This window comes from Ziziphus jujuba, chromosome 4 (genome assembly GCF_031755915.1).
Source record: "Ziziphus jujuba cultivar Dongzao chromosome 4, ASM3175591v1".
NCBI classification, from domain to species: Eukaryota; Viridiplantae; Streptophyta; class Magnoliopsida; order Rosales; family Rhamnaceae; genus Ziziphus; species Ziziphus jujuba.
The window spans coordinates 29030986-29047006 of NC_083382.1; the positions used below are offsets into that span (position 1 = coordinate 29030986).

The 16021-nt window shown below is 32.3% G+C and overlaps 1 protein-coding gene and 1 long non-coding RNA gene across 2 annotated transcripts in view; one reads left to right on the plus strand and one right to left on the minus strand.

Annotated features, from left to right (window-relative positions):
- LOC132803461 (uncharacterized) overlaps positions 1 to 16021 on the minus strand; it is a 466094-nt gene that overhangs the window by 344620 nt on the left and 105453 nt on the right. The gene's annotated exons all lie outside the window — the stretch shown is intronic.
- On the plus strand, positions 8255 to 14338 carry LOC107416143 (protein LONGIFOLIA 1). Its single transcript, XM_048471969.2, has 5 exons — positions 8255 to 9429; positions 10351 to 10403; positions 10485 to 12431; positions 12586 to 12736; positions 13474 to 14338. Exons 1-5 carry the CDS (start codon positions 9276 to 9278, stop codon positions 14292 to 14294), a joined length of 3126 nt encoding a protein of 1041 aa, XP_048327926.2. The 5' UTR covers positions 8255 to 9275; the 3' UTR covers positions 14295 to 14338.

The window sequence follows — 16021 nt, forward strand, 5'->3', positions numbered from 1 at the left end:
ACCCATTAGAATACCGTGAATGAATCCAATCTAAAAACATTTGAGAAATTCTGTTCAATTTAACTCCAAGTGCACTTTCCTAAAGCTAAAAGAAAAAAACATAAACAAAAACAAAAGAAGTTGATAGCAATGACTGTGATCATTGAGCCTGCCATTTTTTTCATCAACAAATTAGGACATTTTTTGTTCATGTGCACCCCCCACCTAAAATCTGACAAAGTTGCTGACTAGTGACTACATATTCTGCCAACAACAGTGATGACTTTCAGACGTAGGCAATGTCATAATGGTTTTTCTTCCTCATCATTTTTCTATTCTGCAAAATGGAGATTTGGTGTTGACTGATGGACCAATATTCGGCCCAATGCCCATTCCTTATTAAACCTTCCCCATACAAATTTTACCCATACACCCTTTTATTAATATAATTATAAAAAAAAAAAAAAAAAACCCACATCGCAGTACAAAGTTAGCAATAATGTATATGAAATCACATGTATGGTAACCAATTTCAAAAGGTTTGGTATGATGGTGTTTGGATTTTAGAGTCCATATATATGGCATGGTGCTTCTTCACATCTTATATGATGACTAAAAGGGACATATACCAGATTAGGACCCACTTCAATACACAAGAAGGAATATAGGGTTTGGTCAGACTGGTTAATTAGAGGGCCCTTGAAACCTAACTTAGAAGAATCCCTCACAGGAGATTCATAACACATAAAATAGAGGTATTCTCTGTATAATTGTGTCCCTTAATATGTGTGTGTGTGTGTGTGTGTGTGTGTGTATATTTTTGTTGATATTGAAAATATACGGAGAATCAAATTTGAGATTATGGTTGGAGGAAACAATTTGCAATTTGTCATTCCCCCGCAAAGACTTTCCCTAACAACTTCAAATCCTTAATATGAATTATAAATTTATGAAATGCAACTTTGATACGATAAGTAGCAGGCAAAGTATAGTTTATATTGGGAACAAACTTTGGCATGTGATATCAATAACTTTTTAAATCCCAATTACCTGGCAATTTGATTGCTCCATTTGCACTTTGACTTTTCTAGATTGTCAATCTTATTATTAATTTGTAAATATATATATATATATATATATTTAATCATGCCCATTATCCCCCACAAATCAATTGTTTTAGTAGAACAAGCGCTTCTTAGTACACGTGACAAAACTAATTATATAATTTTTTAGTGATTGATCGTCGACCAAGGCTTTTTGCATATGCAAGTTCATAAATTGGCGTGCCAAACCCACTTTCATCCAAATTATTATATATGCTAAGTTGTAAGATTTAGAGTTCTTTTCGTGGTTGCTCACTATCAAAAATGACCAAATCAACCATGTTCTTCCTTAAAATAGCCAAAAAAAAAAAAAAAAAAAACTAGAAAGCAACACCTTATTCACTTTCTGTTCTTTAGAAAGAGCCAGGTTTTCTTACACCCTAAGCTCAGATCTAGAAGATCTCAAGGATCTCTATTAAATAATTTTCCATGTAAAATAATAATAATAATAATAAAAAGGGATAAGGTGGAATCTTGACCTAGCCCACATTGAATACAACTTGTAGCTCTATCAAAGAAATATCCGTTGCCTTTCTTTGATGGTCACACAATCTTGGCTTCCCTTTATGAAAATTGCTAATTAGAAAGTGAATAGGAGAGCCTGACTTTTAGCTCTTGCTTTTGAATCTCTCAAAGTCATTACTTTTGTGAGATGACCAAGGAATATGTATTGTTTATTCATATATAGTTTTATTAGATGGGTGTGTTAAGGTTCACATGGTGATGATTTGGTTGAGGGGGAGATATCATGTGGGAATGATGGTGGGGATGAAGGAGATAATGCTTTCTTGGAACCTAGTTCAGGATATATGATGGAGATGGCATTGGTATATATAATTGCTAGGCTAGCTGTGACTATGTGCCATCTCTCATGTGATACCTTCTACTTTTTCCATGTGGCTCTCTATCTTTATTTATTTATTTTTCGTGTGCTATCGCATTCCCACTATCACCATCAAGCTATAATTGTTTTTTTTTTTTTTTTTTTTTAAATAGTATGAAAAAATTCATTATTTATTAATTTAAGTTTTTTTTAAAAATAATAATCAATGCCAACAATAAATGAAGAAACATACTCATATTAAGTTTTAAAAAGAATCCAAAAAATAACACATCTACATATGTGAGAAGAAATGTTAAAAATATAATATAAAAAATAAAAATTTATCTCCTATTAACTTAAAAGCTAATTTGTTGTAGAGATTTTAATCTTTTTTATTTGATTGTCCCTTTTTTGTTACTTTTTTTTTTAAAACGTCTTTCGAGATTAATATATATAATATTGTATTTAGATATTATTCAATTGATAAAAACACCCAGCCAATTAATGTGAATACTAATAAATAAAATAGCTATATATTAAAAGGTTTAATTCGCAAATAATAATAATAATATCATTTGAGGCTCTTAATTAATATATATCATTAATTAATAAATTCAATCTCGCATGGAACTTTCAATATCATTCACTTTCCGGAACCACACAAATCAACATTGCATTTTTTGACATAGCTTTTTTTCTTCTTCTTCTTCTTCTTTTTTTTTTTTTCTTGGTTTATTTTGCTAAAGTGTATATATATAAATATTAACTAGATTGATTAATTAGTCAGAGCACAATACGCTAATCTCAGTGGGAAAAACACCAAAACCAGGTGGTGACCTTTCGAAAAATGGTAAACATGGGGTCTTGAATATTTGACAATTAACAAGTATAAATTATACAAACCAAAATATGCATGTATAAATCCATTAGGAACATATATACACTGTACTTTCAGCAAAAAAAAAAAATATATATATATATATATACAGTGTACTGTCCGCAATCAGAGAATTAATTATTTTAGTTTTGTAGTTAAATTATTCTCTCTATCTTTCTCTTTTTCCTTTTTTTAAAAAGAAAAAATTACATTTCCTCAAAGAAAATGGCAAATAAGGTCTTCAAATGATCTTATTCAGGAAAAAAAAGAAAAAATAAATAAAAAAGGTCTTCAAATGATCAATTCCCAGCTCATGCAACCGTGTGATCAATGCACGAAACATCTTGGCAAACTTTATGTACGAACCTTTTATTTTTATTTTTTTTATTTTTTAAGCTGAAACTTTATATACGTACTTACGTACATACATTTTGACCCATTAAATTAAATATATAAAATAGACGATAAGTCGGAATGCAAAATTATATGTACAACTGTCCTCCTTCTAAGATCAAGGATTAATTTTGACCCAAAAAAAAAAAAAAAGAATTATATATATATATATATATTAACATCTCATTTAAAAAACAAAATTATTGAACCTTCAAAACACTACGATAATGACTAGAAAATTATATATAAAATTAATATCCTCATGCTGTTGATTAATGGGTTATATAATCTGTCACGCTCCATGTTTGAACCAAAGCACGTGACATCTCCATCAATAATGACTACTATAGATTTCAGAAGTAACATGGATGCAAATTATAAATACATAATTCAACTCCAATAAGTTTATAGCTTAATTTTTTTGAAAAAGTGATTTTTTTTTGTTTGAATATTTATTAGAAGATGAAAAAATATGGATTTAAAAATTAAATTTCCATCAATATAGAAAAATATATAAAAAAGTTTTCCCATATATAAAGATATCAATTTGAAAATTTAAAAAAAATAATTTAATTTTTTTTTTAAATACATATTTATCCTTAATTTATCATATAATATTAAATTTAATTATTTACAAATTTTAACTTCCATGTTACTCATAAAACATAACCAAAAAAAAAAATTAAGTCTAAAAAAATAACTTCTAAAACATTAAATCTTGAAAATTAATTTCCTCCCAATTTTAACTTTACTAGGCCTTAAAGGTTCAACAAAAAAGATAGCTCGGCTTACATTAAAGGATTCATACCGCCATGTATTTAAAACTTGCAACTTCTATTGGAAAAAAAAAACACACACACACACGCCATAACCAAAAAAACAATCCAAAAGATATTGATCAGACTTAGCTAAAATAATATAAATATAATGATAATTCTTATCCATTTAAAATTTTGGCAATATATATATATATATCAAGAGATGATAAATTAAAAAAAAAAAAATCAAAATGTGACTAAGATGAACAGCGACATCATGCAAATTGCAAACTATTGGCTGCATTATCTTCCCGACCAAAATGATATGGATGAGAGAGGGTTCCAGTGTAGCTCATCATGAACGAAAACGAATGAAAGCAGGAAAAAAAAAAAAAAAAAAAAAAAAAAAAAAAAAAAGAATCAAAATCCGTTGATCTTTTGCAGGACTACATCATGATGACAAGTACAATTCACTATCTGATCAATTTGTGGTATATATATATTTTATGTTCGTTTTTAGTCCATATTCCATGATAAAATGCAAAAATAAAATAAAAATCCAAGGAAAACGAAATGAATATGCATAACAAAGGACGGTGATCTATGCAAAAGAAACACAATCATTATAGAAGAACAATGTACGGACTGATCTATATGTACATACTGTGTGTGTGTATATATGTATATATATATATATATATAATGAATATATATGACCGCATCGGTTTGAAATATATGAAAATCTTGTAGCAGAGTACTTGATGTTGGACAATTTTATTAAAGACGACATTGTTAATTCTCCACTGAAAATAATTTCTATGAAACCCCAGCGCGCGTGCCCGGCGCAAAGCTTGCTGTGGTAATTCTGACCCTCCTCAACCACCCAGTTTATCACCATAATTTAATGCAGTCACCAGAATAATGCATTCTTTATGAACCTCCACCTGACATAACCACATTTTTTTTAATAAAAAATAAAAGTTTAAGTAATGTTAAAGGTATTAAATGAGCTAATAAATCATGAATCATTAATATTTTATTACTTAATTATTAATATTTTATTAGATAATATATTAATATATGTTAAAGATATATATTAATAATTAAGGCTATATTTGGTATACAAAATAAAATTTTTTAAAAAATGGGAATAGCTATTAATAAAAATAGAAAATGAAAACAAATTAATAATTTTTATTTATATATTTGGTAAAAATATTCTTTTAAAATTAAAATTTAGTTTTTATAAATATATATTTTTAAAATGTTTAAATTTGGTAAAAATTTAAAAAATTTAAATTTTATATTTATTTATATATTTTAATGTCTGATAATCAATGTAAAAATCTAAATATGATAAAGATATTTTAAAATTTATTCAGATAAATACACGCAAATTCAAAAACTTACCAATTTAAAAAAAAAGAAAATTTTTTTTTATGAAATATGTATTTTGTTTCTATATTTATCCTACAACCCAAACATACCTTAAAATAAGAAGCCAAAACTTCTACTAAATAGGGGGTGATACGCTTCTGCGAACGTACTCATCCAAGAAAGTAGTTCCCTAAATGTAATGTATGTCTTTCCTTCACATTTTGAAAACCGTAGATGTTTGACCACTTCTATGTTTTAAGCACTATCTATAGGGCTATATTTACAAAAGATGCTGTATCTATTGGACCTCACATTTTTGCTTATTTGCACAAGTAGTCATGCAAATATGGAGTATTTCCGAGAGATGTGAATTTTGTAGGAATATTAGTTATAGCTAACTTCATATATGAATATAGATAAAAAGAATTATGAAAATAACATTGCGGATTCAATATATATTCTGGAAATATGCAAAGAAATTGGAGGAAATGTTTATAAAGTTTGAAACCAACTAACACGCACCTCTTTCTTTAAGAGTAAGTAACGACGATGATGAAATTTACACCCAAACACTATACCAATGAAGTAAATTGTTGTGTCGAACGCAAGCACAATTCATCATTTTTATATGTGAAAAAGTTTATTTTTTATTATTATTGTTTATTTTTTAATTTTTACCTCTCAAAAATTGAAAAAATTTTAAAATACCTTTCATAAGTTGAGCCATACAAGCCTATTGTAACAAAATTAATACTAGTGAATAATAAAAATATTGTGGACCCAAGGGACCCAATTAATAGATGTGCTTTCACAATAATTGTACTGGCTATTAAGAAAGATGGGAAGCTGGACAAGGAAAGTTCAACTTTCATGCATTAATTAGTGAAATTCTAGCTTCTGGAAATCAATTTGTAATACTGTACCTTAATTAGTCATATAATTGACTAGCGCCATAAATTGTCATTAGGAAGAGGTAGCTGCCCTTTTAGCTATTTAGTACTCTGCCCCCCTTTAAATTAGAATAAAAGAAAGCTAGGCATGTGTATGTACAATAAAATAGAGCCATATATATATATATATATATATATAGTTGGTCGTGAGCAGATAAGGCCAGAGTACAGAATAGCCGAAAATAATATATAATCTTTATATGCTGCCGAGGTTCTATTGTAGAGAAATTGGTTATATACATCTCATTCAATCCAATAAACATATATATTACTTGGAACACATTCGAATAAATTAGCTTATTAATTGTCAATACTTATGAATTTATGAAAATTTCTTTCTTTCTTTCTTTCTTTTTTTTTTTTTAACAATTTAGATGGTAATGACCCAAATGTTGAAATTAGATTCCATCATATATTGACAATCTCATTCAATTTAAGAGATTCGGGTTTTATTATTCATTCCTTTTCATTATTGATATGACATTACTTCAATTAAAAACATCAGCAAAGAGATAAAACATATTAAAGCTTTTTTTATATTTTATATTTTTTCTTTTAGGTTTGGAGAGAAATTTTATCATTTATTGGACTTGAAAAAGAGAATAAAAGATATCCTTGCCAGTTTAACGTATATCTAATAAAGAAAATTCCTTTAGGTCAGAAAAAGGAAAAAAGAAAAAAAAAAACCTTACTGCGAAGGACAGTGCTGTCTCTTACATTTCCTTCAATCTTGCCAGAAGCATACAGATTTAAATTATTTCTTTTATAAATTTATAAAAATGAAATAAATGGTGAAAAGCATGGAAGTAGTTTCAGATCCCAATTAACACTTCTCTTGTAAAATATTATTTTCTAAAACAAACTAATCTACAACGTATTGATTTTGATTCATATTCTGATGGGACTTTATCTTATAGCCAGCTTATACGTTCTTCTGGACATTTTTTATTCCATTGGTGTATCAATGCTTCACAAAAAAACACATCCAAATAAAAGCTAACATTAATAAGTATTGAAAAATGACAAAAAATTGACGTCCCAAGGAACGTACTTATGTGGTAGTATGTGACATATATATACACAAGAGACCTAACTTGTAGCACAGTAGCACAAATATTTACAACTTTCCAAATGGTCTCATCCGGGACCGTGAATGTATGTCTTTTTGCACAATTGAAAACCTAGCTAGCGGTCCTGTCGCTTAATTATTTACAATTTATGTTCTTTATGAAATTTTACAATGCTACAAACATTATATATAGTATGTATTCTTTAGGATTAATTTTTTTTTTATGTATTTTTTTTCTAACATTTTGGTTTAAGATGCCTGATAGTATTGGATTAAATTGGACTTTTTAAAAAAATATTTGTTATACCAAACTTAAAATAATTCAATCCAACTAGTACAGTGCAGTCCAACATCCTAAAACAGACCATCCATTTTCATCATGATGGAATTGGATTTAAATTAAGCTGAGGAAATAACAAAGGGTCAATGACACAAGAAGTTGTGGAAGGGGACAAATTTACACTAAAAGAGGCAAAAGAATGCAAGACAACAACACAACAACAACAAGGAAATTGAGGAAAAGGAGAAAAGAACAGTCCGTGCCGTTTGTGTTGAATTGGTATGGTTTTTGGGGGGTGTAGAAGAGGAGGGTATGGCTGTGGTAAGTGGGTTAAGAGGTAGGAATTAAATGGTTGGAAGAAGCCAAATAAGAAAGAGGGGGTGGTTTGGTCTTTGGGGTTGGAGTTTAGGACACAAAAAGAGAGAAGGCAATGCAGGCTTTCCAGTACATAAATCCACTTCGATATATATGTATTTTCCATATTTTTCTTCCACCTTCTGACAGACTCCACATGGTTATGTAGGAGAGAGGTCCAGGCATCCAGACCCACTCGCATTATTTTGTCCACGTGAAAATTGGAGAATACACAAAACACCTCTTTCCTCTCCATCTCACCCACTTATTCACACCTCTCTCCCCCCCCCCCCCCCCCCCCCCCCCCCACAACTCCTCTTTCTCTTTTTACATTTCATTTCTCTCTTTCTCTAGCACAACTTCACTTCTCCTTCTCTTTCGCTTCTCTCTCTTACGTAATAATATAATTAATTAATAATAAAAAATAGAATATGAGGGCTTCTCATTCCCTTCCCAATTAAACAGATAATCAACATAGCCACACCAGCTAGCTCCCCCACAAAACCCCATCTTATATCGTCCCCAAGTAGCCAGACTGTGTTGCTGCGCATATATATTTCATATTTCCTAGAGAGACCCAAAAGACAAACTAAGTATTGTTTTGTTCTTGTGACGAAATCCAAAAAGAACATCTCTTCTTGGGCTCTCTGCGCACAACTTCATTGCATTTTTATTTTTATTTTCATTTACATATTTTTTGTTTTTTGTTTTTTAGGAAGCATTATTCATAGACGTCCTTGGAAGGTGGGGGCTGTTGCTCAGTGTTTCGGGTTTTGGCATTGGGTCCCTTACCCATTTCTTTTTCTATTTTTGTTCCTTTTTTTGCAGAATACATTGTCTGCCTCATTTCTGAGAAACACCTCCCCACAAAGGCTTATTTTCATTTTGTTTCCATTTAGATTTCAGAAATCAGAATTCTGGATTTTCGTATTCCTTTAATTTCTTCATTCTCTGTATAGGACTTTTCTCTATCATTCTCTTCGTTATTAAGAAAATTCCCTGAAACTCCTGGTGAATGATAATTAGTAGCTATCACAGAGATTGAGTAGCTACTAGATTTTACATAAATTAAGGAGTTTTAAGACACTGTTTGTTTCTGACCAGAAACTAGCTAAGAAAAAGAAAGCAGCGACTTGCAGTTTGTGTAAGATTACTGCATGTGGAAATTTGAATCTTCTAAATCCTAAACACCCTTTGAAACTTTCTGGCATAACCCGGAATTCTCTTTTGTTTTTTCTCGATTGGTTAAATTATTTATAAGAAGAAGACAGAAGAAATTAATAGTAGCCAAGAAAGTTTAAGACAGAAGAAGATGTCTGCAAAGTTCATATATTCCATGACAGATGAAAACCCAGATCTACATAAGCAGATTGGTTGCATGAATGGAATTTTTCAGCTCTTTGACCGCCATCGATTCCTTTCGAGCAGGCGCATCAATGGCCACATTCACAAAGGACTTCCTCAAGGTATGCTTTTCCTATAGTGGCTTAGTTTCGCCAATGTGGCTTGTTGAGAACCTGGGTTCATAGACTAAATTATTTTCTTTCTAGTAATTTCTTTATTAATATTTTTCTTTTTTCCATGCATTCTATTTTCCTCAGGTCAAAGTTTGTGACTTGTTCGAGGGGTTATAAACTTTGTTAATTTTTGTTACTTGTCCGAGGGGTTATAAACTTTGTTAATTTTTGTTACTTGTTCGAGGGGTTATAAACTTTGTTAATTTTTATCGTTTCATGGACTGAATTAATTTAATTTGTACATCATTCTTCAACTCGGTAATTGATTGTTCAAGTTGAAATCTGCTTCTTTACAGTTCCATAAGTTTTGAGTAAATTTTTCGGGGATTCACAATCTTCTCACTTTGTATTAAAGTTTCCGTGTTCGTTTTTTTTTTATCATTTGTTCTGTTGTTTGTTTTAGTTATAATCATTTTGTTATGGATTAGTGATATTTATATTTCAGAACGTACATCCCAAAAAACAGTAATGTCACATTATATATATATATATATTGTTATTTAATTATACAACAAGCTTCCTCTAATCTCCATTACAATCTCAATTTTTCCATTATTTTACTTTAGGGACAATTATATAGGCTTGTGAATTTTCAGGGAAAGGAACAAAAAATCCACGACTTGAAAATCTTCACCCGTTAATCGTTCTCCTTTTAACATTCTTTACCTTTTACCAAAAATATATATATATATATATATATTATAATAATTTCTTTATACGACGTTTTTTGTCTTTGTTCGTTGCAAGCTCATGATTATAGAACCAATTCTCTACAAAATTGAAAGCTGTTGTTTGGAGATCATTTTTTATTCTTATTTGCATGGTGTCTAAATTCTAATATATATTTTTATTTTCGCTTTAAAATGGCAGGTCAAAATAATCAGCAAGCAGTACAGCCCAACAGCCCACAGCAGAAAGTTACAGTACGAACTCTCTCTAATTTCATTCCTTCACTGATGTTTTTTTAACAGAAGAAATTAAGTATATGCTACTAACAATTGCAGGAAAAGAATACAAAGAAGGTCGTCAAAGAAAAACGAAGAATCTCCACAGAATCATCAAGGACTTCGTTTTCTTCATCATCTTGTTCATCCAGCTTCTCATCTGTTGACTATAACAGAACAACACACATAGAACATTCTCAGTCCAGCCAGACGTCTTTTGCAGAAACGCCTACCAGGGATCTGTTGATCAATAAGCCAAACGCTTCTAAGCAGTCAAGCCGGCAATCCCTCAATCTTCGTGATGCTGTCAAAGACTCCCTGCACAGAGAAGTCCGTGGTGTATCACTTAAAACTGCAACTAAGGATGCAGTTGTTCAGACCTTGAAATACATAGATTCCCCCAGGCCTTCACAACCCCAAAAATCTGTCAAACCAAGATTCTCAGGCCTCAATGTGTCATTGCGGGTTTACGAAGAAAAGGATGGTTGTACACATTCAACACCAAGGGAAATTCGAAGGCTCTCTTATGATGAAAAAGAATCACGAGATATGCTCAAATCCACCATGAAGCTCAAAGAACTTCCAAGGCTATCACTGGACAGCAGAGAACGCCCCGTAAGGGGTTCTACATGTGAACCAAAGTCAAATTATCTCCGAAAGGATCTGCAGCAGGAGAAAATGAACTGCAATGAAATGATTAATCTGCAGCAAGAACCAGGGAGTTCTAAACGACCTTCTTCTTTCATTGTAGCAAAGTTGATGGGATTGGAAACTTTCCCAGAGTCAACGTCAACCCACAATGACTCATTAAGGCTGACTAGTACCTGTCAAACTGATAAATATGATCCCTTAGCAAGATCATCACGAGCAAGCAATGAAAACAGGACAGATCCTTTTTCTGGATCGTCAAGAAATTCCCACAAGGCTGCAGCTTCTCTCCAGATGAAAAATGCTGATGCAGTCACTAAGGCCACCTTCAGTCAGAAGTTTCCAATAGAATCGGCTCCTTGGAGAAATCCACATGGAAGCAGAAGTTCTCAATCACCAGCTTTCAAGTGCCAGGAAGCCCCCACAAAAACCACAAACTCATCACCATCAGTGTATGGTGAAATTGAGAAAAGGTTGGCTGAACTTGAGTTTAAAACATCTGCAAAGGATCTCAGAGCTCTTAAACAGATACTTGAAGCAATGCAAAAGACCAAAGAAATATTAGATGACAAAAAGGACCAGACCTCCAATTTTGTAGCTCAAATGAGCAATAACAGCAGTCTTGATCACAGCACCAAATTGGCAATCCAGAGCAACCTACAAAGTAGCATCTCAAATTCTCCAAAAGCCAAGGCCTCTAAATCTCCAAAGAGTTACAAATCACCGATTGTCATCATGAAACCAGCTAAGCTTGTTGGAAAAAACATTGATCCCACTTCCACTGTAAGCTCAAATAACAACTTATTTGGCCTACCCAAGCTTCAGACAAATGACTTAGCAGAAAACAGAAAGAATGATGCCAACAAGAGAACAGCAAAATCTGTGACTCCAAAAAGAACATATATTGCAAACCCCATCAATCAACACCATTCTTCCATGGATAAAATTCCCACCACCCAGACTTCAAAGATGCCTCAAAATAGTAGAGAAGACAAAGGTGCTAGCTCAGGTAAAACGTCAGGAACTTCAAGCCCAAGACTACAACATAGGAGGTTTGTTATGGACAGACAAGCTTGTCTGCCCAGTCCAGATCCAACCAAAACCAGAAGACAACAAAGCAGGCAGCCAATAGAATCTGGTAGCCCAGGTAGAAAATACAGGCCAAAATCTCCCAACCCACAGCGAAGCAATGATCACTTGTGTGAGAGCACCACCAACATCAGAACTTTGAGTCAACAAGATGATGACAGTTCTCTTCAATCTGAAAGCAATGCCTCAAACAGAGACAATGAAGTCACTAGCATTATTCAACCTCCTAAGACACATGACACTTACTTCAAACACAAACAAAAACAAAAAGTACGTACTCTTGCTCTAATTCTGGGTCTCTCTCTCTCTCTCTCTCTCTCTCTCTCTCTCTCTCTCTCTCTTTTAAATTCAATTTAATTTTATTAAAAAGAAAAATAAAAATCGAATATCAGACATCTAAGGTTTTGCTGTTTTTTTCACCCAGAATCCAGCTGCAAGGTTGAGTGAAAACAGGACAACGGCAGAACCCGCAAAAGTCATCTCAGAACAACCAAGTCCTGTCTCTGTTCTTGATGCTGCATTCTACAGAGATGACTCACCATCTCCAGTAAAGAAGAAATCAAATGCTTTTAAAGGTCAGATCTTGTGCATTTAAAATTTCATTTCTAGTAATTAAAAATTGAGGTCGATTAATTCCTCTTTGGTGAGGGAAATAATAACCACATCTAATACATTGATATTTCTTTTTGATAAAGCATATCCAATACACTGATTAATGCTTTCACCAAATAATAGGCATTAAGTAAGAAATATTATGTATTATTTCCAAGACCAAAATATGAAGATAATAACAACTCTCATCAATATCAAGGTATCAGGTATGGTATTCATCTCCAAAAATTATTTTTTTAAAAAAAAAAAAAAAAAAGGGGTATCAGGTATGGTGCCTCTGATTTATAACCCTGATGGAAGACATCAATCTTTAACTATAGCAACAAATAAGTAAACTTTCTAACATGTCATGCACATCAGTCCATGGTCTACATGATCATCACATAAGACTAAAAGAGCATACTAGATTACGAATGCTACTGCATTCATACCCAGATGTCATGGCTATTTTGTGTGTGTGTGTGTGTGCAGGCACACAAAGAGAGAGAGAGAGAGAGAGAGAGAGAGAGAGTACCTATAGTTTTACAGTTAATACATAGAACAAGACTTCTATAAAAAGATCACGGAATAACTCTTCCCCAAAGTTCTTGCTATAGATGATGAGATGATTTTGCAGTGACATAGAGAACCAGATTTTTAAAGTAAATTATGGAATGCTAATCTTTACAATGTTAATTTCTAATCATATTTCTTGTTATAGACGATGATGCTCTATATGCTGATGAAGTGGAGTGGGCTACAGAGGCTCCAGCTCAAGCATACATGAGCATAAAATCAAGTCTCAGCAAAGAGATTGATCATAAAATATCACAGGACATCAGCCTCTTGGTTCAGAATCCCCAACAGTTGAACTGCATTTATAAGGAGTCAATCATGTGCTCTTCTGAATTACACTACGACAGCACAAATCCAGACCACATATACATTTTAGATATATTATCTGCCTCAGGCTTACTCAGAAATCTTGACTTAGGTTTGACAAACATTCAGTCCCAGCCATCTGACAAACTGATCAACCCTAGCTTGTTCCTTGAACTGGAACAAATCAAGGAAAGCACACAGATTTTATGCAATGAAGAAGCAAGCAAAACGCTACTCCAGCCAATACCTGTTCAGAAAACCAAAAGAAAACTAGTGTTTGATGTTGTCAATGAAATAGTAGTTCGCAAATTAGTGGTACAGGATTCATTTAAGCAATGGTTCTCACCAGAAAAACTAGGGGGGAGGAAACCAAGGGGACAGCAGCTTTTGAGAGAATTGTGCTCAGAGGTTGACAGGCTACAGAGTAACAACTCAAATAGAAATCAAGATGATGAGGATGACAATTTGGGAAGCATCTTATGTGAAGATATGATGCATTGGTTGCTGAACTGGACAGAGTGTAGCAGTGAAATACCAGCACTGGTATTGGATATTGAGCGGTTGATTTTTAAAGACCTGATAACTGAAGTTGTAAGTGGTGATGCAGCAGGGCTGCAAGGCCACACTGGAGGTCACCGCAGGCAACTGTTCTCCAAATAGGATTTTGTTTTAAAGAAATAAATGACATCTTCCCATTTGCTCTCTCCTTTTGTCCTATGTCCTTTTTAGAATTATGTTATAGTTTTATCCGTAAAAGCATAATAATTCTTGACAAAACTTCCAGCTCTTTCGTAGCATGTAAATCCCCACTATAGCCTCGTGGCACGAGTGTATTATACATTCAATACATGTAATCTCTAACAGAGAGATATAGCATACATGGAAAATAAACCTATCTGTATATACAACTAAACTTGACCTTTATCGGTCAGTTTCCACCTAGACTCAAAATAATTCAACCTGGCAAATAGTTGAAAACATACAAATAGTCGTTCCTAGTTGATAAGTTCCTACATCAACAAACTGTACATACGTTGACAACACAAAAAAAAAAAATAAATAAAAAAAAAAAATAATAATAATAATAATAATGATGATAATAATAATAATAACTAATAAAATATAAAATAAAAAGATAAAAACACAAACACAAAAACATAAAAAAAATAGCACATGCATATATCCAAGATATAACCAGCATTACTATGTTTTCCAAGGTGTGGTTATGTTTTACCAAAATATTACTTTTTGTCTTCCTTACGTAACTAGAGCAGATATCAAACATATACGCAGAAAAATAGTATGCAAGTAGGAGACTAGTCTTTCTCGACTTGGTTCACAGCATTAAAAACCTTTTGGTACAAGATAGGGCCGATGACAACAATAACGAAAATCACTTCTTTCTCTTTCTCGGGAAAAAAATATATGGCCTCATGGAGGGAGTCATTTTAAAAACATAGTATATTCCACAGGTAAAATATACAGAAATGAGTTTTGATAGTTTCAAAGACTCAAAGAAACATAATTTTGGTATTTAAAGTCAAATCTCCAATTTAGTAAAGCATTACGTGGTATTTCTTTCTAAGATGATGTTTGCACAACAGACTTCCTAAAAAAAATATAGCCCTTGATATAACATTACAGGGAACAATTCTAGAAACCTATCTGCATGATACTATAATATTGTTTGGACCTATATTATCCGGAAAAAGAAAAAAGAAAACCCAAATTTTCTCAGTTATTTTTCCCAAGTAGCATGTGCCAAGGACAATTTTTTATATTCATGTAAAACAATATGAGAAAGGTCATTATCAAAGGCTGATCCCACCTATGTGTGGTCCTGGGAGGACAGGATTTGGATACAGTCCTAGCATTTTTGTATGGAGTTGTCACTTTAGAGAATCAGATTAGCATTCTTGCACATGAAATCATTCTAAAATTTATCACTATGCTGCATTATCTTAAATGTAGCTTGTCTGTCTTTTGCATTTTGGAGTTCTACATTAGCCTCTTCGTGTAACAACTGACTCCCACACACCAAGTACTCAAAGCTTTTCGATAACTTCTACAACTAGAATCTATCATTGGCATTATGCTTACTAGGTTTATTCAATAAAAGAATGAACAGGACTTTATCACCCAAATTTAACCACAAAACTTCACCTTCACAGCTCTTTCACCACCCACTACACTTTGAATTCTCTTCCATGAGGGGAACACATCAAATTGGCGGAAAATTTCAATGCAACTGAATTTGTTGACAATGATTCTCTCAATTTTGATCTTGTTTAAAGGAATTGAAATATGCATAAAAAAAGGAGGTAAGTCAACTTCTCATTAATAGTTGCTATTAATATGATATGGTACATATACTCAATTTCCTAAAG